Raw genomic sequence first — 8,018 nt, 5'->3', positions numbered from 1 at the left:
TAATTATTTCTGTAGCAATTTATGATAATAGTTACATGCACCCAAAAAGAGCCCAGTTATTAAGATTTTGCAGGGCAATTTACAGTACAGTGGAACACTGTGCCATGCACAAGGGCCCTCTCCTCCACAATACAAAGCCAGTCTTATGGTTAGTCTTAAGAATTAGCCAGGTATCTGACAAGGTTAATGTCCAACAGTAATAGAAAACATGGTATTAATAACCAGATTAAAACAAATAGAATAAAAATACAAATACAATAAGAATTCTATGTACATACAAAAATATAGCAAAGGAACTCACAAAGATGTGCATATTATTGGGGAAGAACACACACACTTGAAACAGATTTCATTCAACTTGCTTCCCAGTTTTGGATGTCAGTGCATCTGTTTCACCTTGTTCCCAAGTGTTGTATTCTACCTCGTTCTGGCCAGGTGACTAAGCCCTTGTCTCAATACAATCTCGTCTTCCTGTCTGATGACACAATAGTGTCCATTAACCTCATTTCCTGTGAATCATTCAGGGCCAACCAGAGAACCTCAGGAAAGGACTCAGAGATGCTAATGTCCCATGTATGGTATAACTGGGGAACCACAATGGCTTCATTTTGCTGATACTGCTCGGATCTAATGTTAGCCTAAAGCATGGTCCTACAGAGGTTGTCTGGTCAATTTGTCCAAGAGCTCTCAAAGTAATGGCTTGTATCTCATCCTCAGAGCACTGTCAATGTTGGACAGACATTCCATTTTGATGTTTGGTCCCACGACATGGTTTGATGTAGAAACAGTGAAGGATCCTATCGCTGTTATCAAGCAGTTGGAAAGCACTATGGGCAGCAGTGGAAAAGAGAGTTGAGGATATAAGAGTGCTTGGGAGAGGTTGGCGTCAGGCTGCCCTGGGGTGGAAACCTGACCAGACACTTTATCTTTCAGAGTAGCTCCTCTAAAAATAAAAAGAGAGACTTCTGCTGACAGCAGATGCCGGCCTGAGACTGCACACACATACACACATGCACATACACACACATTTTTCCTTCTTCTTCCATACCACACTCATGTGCACAATGTCTCTCTTTACCGCCTCTCTTGAAACACATCCCTCTTAGGTGAGCTTAATATTCTGATTTTTGTATGGTCCCATTTTTGGTGTCAAACAGAATTGTCTAGTCTGATCTGTTTTCCTTTTTGGTTGGGCTCTTCCCCCTAACCAGTGCCCTGTATCCATGTAGAGTCTAGAGTAAGCCAGCTTGCTTACAGTTTTTTTCATTCAGTAAGGCCGAAGAGGACAGACTCAACGATGACTTTCTATGGCAGCTTCCCATGTCTAGGTACTCCTTATACCCAGTATAGCTTCTGCATTAATTCTGATAGCATACTCCCTGTGTGTTACATATGGTTCATATTACCCAACTCTATCCTGGAAGTCTAATAAATAAATAAATAGACACTGATTTACTAAAAAAAAGAGGGAAGTAGGATACATGATGATGGACATGATGCAGGGAGGCCTGATTGGTTTAGAGTAGGTCAGTTAATTTAGCAGAATTCCCCGGCTGCTTCAGCATCAGAGCTGTCTCCTCAAGGGAGGATTGCAAGAGGCTCATTCATGCTGTCATACAGGCTTTTCCAAGGTTTTACGAAAGGGCACAGGGTTGGTGGCAGAGATCTTACGGCACACAGCGTTGGTGTTGCTGCATCGGCAGCCGGGACGGGTGGCGCGATCATAGCCACGCTGGCACAGAGTGAGGCACAGCTTGGCAGGAGGGTAGCAGCACAGGCACGGCAGGCAGAGTGCCAGGAAGGCCATAGCACTCCAGCGGGAGCAGGCATGAGCTGGGGCGCAGGAGCATGGTCGGTCGGCACAGTTGTCCTCCTTATCTGCCGAGCAGTGGTAGAACAGACCCTTCACACAGCAGAGGCAGGTGCCATACTCCAAGACGTTTTCCGCAGAACACAAGCAGCGCTGGCCACAGGTCCAGCAGGAGGGCAAGCTACGAGGGGCACAGCACTCCTGGCACTTGCAGTGGCCACAGCGTTCACAGATGAAGAGATGCAGGCCCAAGTCCTCATCTTCAGTCAGTCCTTTGCCGAGTGAGTCGGGTTTCAAGTCACCTTTGGGCTGGGACCTCACCACAGCTAGACCAGAATGGGAGGACGTTAATCCTGCAAGAAGTCTCTGGTCTGAAGCAGCACTGCCCCGGGACATGGAGCTCACAGTACTGGAGCGACTTAAGTGGGCCAAGTGGGAATGTTGATGCTGACTTTGGCTGCGAGACATCTGAGGATGCCGTTCATCATTTGGATAGAAGGCAACCTGAGAAGCAGGCTCCAGCGCCACAGGGCGTTCCACATAGTCATTATTAGCCCTTAAAGCACGGATCTGGTCAATGGACAATACAGGGACCTGCTGAAGATCCAGGCTTTCAGGGTCCATCCGAAAAGGTGGTACTGGATCCATTCTTTTAGGGCCACCAGGGTAGGGGCTGAGCTGCAAGGCTGACCGATATCACGGTACATCGGATAAACCTGTAGTGGGAAAAGAATAAAAAAAGGCATCATTGTTAGATTCAGAATCAAATGGAACGGTTTAAGTTTAAATTCAGCCTGCATAATGTGTAGCTGCAAAACAAAGCAAATGTTAATATGAGTCCTCCTTTTACTCCTTTCAGATGGTCCATGGCTAAAGCTATGGTTATTATTAGACACAGAGGATGGAGAGATAATGCCATTGACATGACACTGTAATTTAGCATCTGGAGAACACAGCTGTTGACACAAGGGAACGGAACCAGAGAAAAGAATTTGACGGCAATGAATTGTGAGAAACTGGGGAACCCAAAAGACTTAGTGTCAGTGTCCTGAGGTATCTCTTCCTCAGCAGCTTGGAGGAATTTGCTGTAGCCCCTCCCTGCAGCCCTTCTTTTGTTAAGCCTTATCCTCCATAAACAGGAACAACATGGCTATTGGAATGTGCATAAAAAAAACAACATCCTGGAATTGAGAAACATGCTGCTTGCATTATTGGATGTCTTAGCCGAACAAGACCTTGGATTGCACTGGATTAGATAATGGCGGGTTTTGCTTTCTTCCATCGAGATGTGGAGAAGACCACTTTTTGATGTTTGTCAGACTCTCAGACAATTTCAAAAGTCAATGTGTGATAAAAAACCTATGAAGAGATTGGACAAGAAAAGAGAGCTGCCTCTGACATAACAAGCAACGGAAATCCATAAACAACAGCAGTGATTAGAAGAAGCAGTGTCTGCTCCCAGTCCCCCAAGCATCCGGGGCACAGTCAGCTGAATTCCTGGCAAGAGCCTGAATGCTCTCGCAAAAAAAAAAAAAAAAAAAAAAAAAAAAAGGTAAGATAGCATCCTCCCCCACCCCCTGTGCCCAGCCAGAAACTCAAGATAAGGAGGCCCAGGTCGGAAGCACAAAATGCATTTGCAAATTACACAGAGGAGGAAAGAGAAGTCCTGGAGAATAATTACATCAAACCCAGCAGAGAGCTGTAGTCAGGTCCTATCAGTCCATCTAATTGTTGAAAGGGGTCTGCTGTTCATTTCCATGAGCTCATTATTTGGGGCCTGACTTCGAAAACAACATTGGATTTTTAGTCTCGCATCTGCAGGCAAGCCAGAGAGGAAGTTTTGGGTTAGCTCATCTGTGTCATGTCAGGCACTTTTGGTTGCATATTTGTTTGAGCATTTGCACATGTCCTCTCCATGTGGTTTTCCTCAAGTGTGTCAGCACTTGGGAGCATTTATCACTCGCGGCTACACTGGAGTTTATTTGGAACTTTCCACTGACTTGCAGTGCTCTTGTGCAAAAACAGACCCAAATTACACCTCAAAATACTGCATTTCCTGGGCTCTGAGAAACAGTACAAAGAAATTTCTAAACTGCCACTTTCTTGTGAACTGCCTGCTCCTTCCACAAAAGTTCCTCCCAAGTTATCATTAATAAAATACCTTTTATTATGCAAGTTGCTTCCCCTGAGCCAGACCATTTGGAAATCCACCATGCATTAACCAAAAACTGCCTCCCACTAGCATTCCCATACTACCTCCATGCTCACTTTCTTAATGAACATGGCACATTTGTAAATAAGCTGCGAAGAAGAAGACCAGAGCAGAAGCTGCAATACAACAGCCCCCAACATAATCTTCCACCCAACCCAAAAGCAGCAGCAAGGGTGCCAGAGGATCGATAAGTCACACTCCAGCTGCATAGCAGGCAAGGTGCTGACATCAGGAAGCCCAGCAGATCACCCTGCCACTCAAACCCCCCAACAAAGAGCACTCTACCACTCCCTATCGAGTCCCAGAGCACTCTTTAGCTCCACGTGCCCCAGACCGCACACCAGGGCGAGGCAGTACTGGAGATGCGGACTGGTCTATCATGTCTCTACAGTGGAGCTTGCACAATTCTTTTCTCTTAAACAAATAACTGCTACTTAAGTGACTTCCAAAGTGCTACTGGCTGTTGTTTAGGGAAAATTCAGACTTTGGACATGTTGATTCAAATCTGCTTGCATTGTGACAGTGTCCACTAGGATATTGATTGTGTTGTTCAGATGTAGTCTTCTCATTCGTAAGCTCTTACCATCACCTCTTAAATGCATTAAATGAGCAAGCACCTAGCTGAACCTGATTTAGAGTACAATTTATTTTAATGGGGTGATGATAGGGATTGAAGGAAAGAGGAAGGTTAAACTACATTACTTCAGTATTCACTATGAAATGGATCCATTTAGAACAGCTATCCTGAAGGCAGAGTCCGGGATCTGTTTCTGCAATCCTGCATTCATCCAAAGCATAGTTTTTTTCCGGTCCCACATCTGAAGACTCCATCCTCTATTTTTCGCTGGATGGTTTTATCATTTAAAAGGATATGCTGTATCTGACTCTCCAAACTTGATAGCATACTGTATCCTACATTGGATGAAGTAAAGCAAATCCAATAACCATTCACCACTAATGGCCGTCTGTATTTCTGTTTTTGCTTTCGGGTCACAAGAGCCCTGATCCAACTTTATATCGCATTTAAACCACTATAGTAGAGAGAATAGACATGCAAGAGACATCTGATCTAAAATAAATAAATACAAATGAATCAAAAAGTAAAAGGGAGACTTTGAGTGCACAAGAAGACAACATATTTCAAGACAACACCTGTCCCAGGTTAAGACACTTTAAGTCCCAGAACCATGCATACAACTCACAGCAAGCGAGAGACAGCTGCATCTGGAGTGCCAGAGAGAGAAAAAGAGGGGAGAGAGGGCCGTGTTTACTCAGTCCTGCCTGCCATGAGGGGTAACCTGAAGACAGGCCCCTGCGCTTTGGGAGTATCAGTGCTGAGTGAGCTGTACCTCGCGGCTCTGCCCTGGGGCTCCTTGCGCCCGTTACCTTGCTCACATCCTTGGCCAGGGTAATCCAATCCAGGGCAGGAAGAGGATGAGAAGAGCATATTATTCATAACAGTCACCTCACACCACTGACTGGGAGAAACTTTAAACCTCTAAACAGGGAGGAGAGAACAGGGAAATGAGAAAAGGCAAAACATTTATCCCATAAAGGGTCGTTGGACAACACTGGATGCGATTGAAAATGTTTCAACCCGTTTATCTATCGGTGGGTGTGGCCATCAGGTGAATGAGGTGCTGATGCCATCCATTTGTTTGGGGGCTGATGGGATGTTGGCCAATGACATCATGCTGTGGTGCTATTTTAAAGCCTCCAGTCTCCTTTCATTGACCCCTGCTGCTGCTGATAAGCATCCAGCAGTTCTGCAGCCAGCCATCAGGACAGTCTGACTTCCTGCAGGCTAACTGTCATTAGAGATATCCATTTTCCATTTCTGCTCTCTCTCTGACTCAAATAGAGTGGTGCATTGGCCATTGCTGACTGAGGGTTGATTAGCTGGTAGTCGCAGGGGGTAAGGGCCGAGGGCTTCTCAGAGGGCATATATACGCTCCTACAGGCCAGGCTTAACTGCAGCTGGACTTGAGTTGTCAGGCAGCAGGACCCTGGGATCTGCCCCACTGGCCCCTCTGGGAACACAGTAGGATTGAATGACAATAAACTGTATGAGATTCCGGATGTGCCGAATCCGACCCCCAGGAAGGACTGAAATAGACACTGCAGACCAGCAAGTTTGGGTGAGAGAGAAACAGAGAGACTGAAAAGAGGAAGGGGGGAGGGTCACTTAGAGAAAGTAGGAATATATAACATAAAGATAGACTCAGTGAGAGAAACACGAAAACGACCAACAAACTGTGGTGTAAATGTAAAACGCGTTACAGATGAATAATAATCAATTAAACTATTATAACAATTTAAACTAAATTAACTGACAAATTGAGGAGATTTGAGACATTTTAATACATTAGGACCACTGTTGTTGTAAACCTATGCCATTCACAAAATTCACATTCTTTTTGCCAGCCTACCACTTCTTCTACTTTGACAACTTTATCACAAAACCAGTTCCAAACGCACAGAAACTTCGCAGTAGACCTCTGTGTGCAGTGCTGTCCCATGTCCTTTCCCACTCAACTTCCAACCTCTTCATCAGCCTCTGCCAGCACAAACTGGGTAGTATTGACATCTCCGACCTTGAGGACAATCAATTCCATGTCTTTATGCCTGAAGCCCTGTGCATTGGCTGGGTCAGAATAGGACTGGTGTTTAGGGCACTATGCGACACAGAGAGATCATCTCTCACTTGGATGATATTCTACTCCCATTATATGTCAACTAGATAATATTTCATTCAGAGAACATCTAGAACTAGATCTAGAGAATCTCAAGAGAAAACCATTTGAGCTATAAAAAAAGTAAAAAAAATAAACTAAAACCTATTAAGACTAAGACTAAAAGAGATTTAAATAAACAAGTGCTTACCCCTAAAAGGAGGGGGATCCATTTTGCTGCAAAACAGTATTTTATGTTTGTTTGTTTCTTGTTTTCTTCCTTTCCTTTATGTTTTCTTGAGCAGTTCTCTCTCTTCTGCCTCCCAATGCTTCTTCACAACTGTCCCACACGTGCAAGCAATCCTGGTTCCTCAGCGCTCAGTCATTCCCTCTGAAGAACAGCAACAGCCTTTATCAGGGAACAGCTAGAGCACTGCACGTTCAAAGAGCACTCAGAAAAAAAAACACGATTCTTGTGGAAAAGAGGGCAACGTGTCACATGGAATATCCCAATTAATTTGAATAAGAAAACAAAAATGTCCCCAGGGCAAAGTAACGAAAAGGAGCTTTGCTTTTCAGAAGAACTCCCACATAACAGTGTGGAAAGAGCTCAGCAGTGGCTATGTAGTTTGTCTTCTTTCAGAATGAGCCGAAAATGTGAATGCTGGATTGTCACTCTCGGACTCTCTGTCTCTCTTTTTCTCTCTCTCTATCTGTGTACGGTCAGCGCTTCCTGCTCGTGCGATCATCCACTCACTCCCAGAGCGTGTGTGTATATGTGTGTGTGTGTGTGTGCGTATGTGTGAGAGAGAGAGAGCGAGATAGAGATGGAGGGTGGGAAACAGTGAGGGAGAGAGGGAGGGAGATGGGACGGGTAGAAGGAGGAGGGGTGGTTGGATATGAATGGTAGAAGTAAGGAGGCCGGCTGAGGGGGTTGGGGTGGGGGGTACATGGTTTTGCTGGAGATAGTTAATGGCTAAGTGGCATCATCGTGCTGAAACCCAATCTCTCATTTTCTCCCCCTCAGGAACTGTTCTATATGATTCCCTGAGCTAAGCCTAACAAGATGGACAGAAGGGAGGAAGAGAACAGGAGATAAAGAGAGAGAGAGAGAGAGAGAGAGAGATGAAGACTGAGAGATGGACAAAAAGCAGGAAGATATGAGTCAACAATATGATAGGTGATGAAAACAATGAGGGAGAAAGATGAGAAACACAATAACTGACAAGAACTTCACGGATAAACATACATCGGTTCTTGGAACCGTAAAAAAGGTAGCATTCTGAAAACATCTAAACAACTCCGTTCTTGCTGATCTTACCCT

The 8,018-nt window shown here is 44.9% G+C and overlaps 1 protein-coding gene across 3 annotated transcripts; it reads right to left on the bottom strand.

The window, feature by feature from the left end:
- Positions 1–500: 500 nt before the first annotated feature.
- LOC113038127 (protein sprouty homolog 2-like) lies at positions 501–7,485 on the bottom strand. Of its 3 annotated transcripts, none has more exons than XM_026195324.1 (2): positions 6,906–7,485; positions 501–2,526 (listed from the first exon to the last, which is right to left on the bottom strand). In XM_026195324.1, exon 2 carries the CDS (start codon positions 2,456–2,458, stop codon positions 1,613–1,615), a length of 846 nt encoding a protein of 281 aa, XP_026051109.1. In that variant the 5' UTR covers positions 2,459–2,526; positions 6,906–7,485; the 3' UTR covers positions 501–1,612. The 3 variants fall into 3 exon arrangements, with proteins under 3 accessions (XP_026051109.1, XP_026051110.1, XP_026051111.1); XM_026195325.1 differs by lacking the exon at positions 6,906–7,485 and adding an exon at positions 6,501–6,822; XM_026195326.1 differs by lacking the exon at positions 6,906–7,485 and adding an exon at positions 6,519–6,822.
- Between the last annotated feature and the right edge of the window lie 533 nt (positions 7,486–8,018).

Source organism: Carassius auratus, chromosome 21 (assembly GCF_003368295.1).
Source record: "Carassius auratus strain Wakin chromosome 21, ASM336829v1, whole genome shotgun sequence".
Taxonomy (NCBI): domain Eukaryota; kingdom Metazoa; phylum Chordata; class Actinopteri; order Cypriniformes; family Cyprinidae; genus Carassius; species Carassius auratus.
This window is presented reverse-complemented; position numbering and strand designations above follow the sequence as displayed.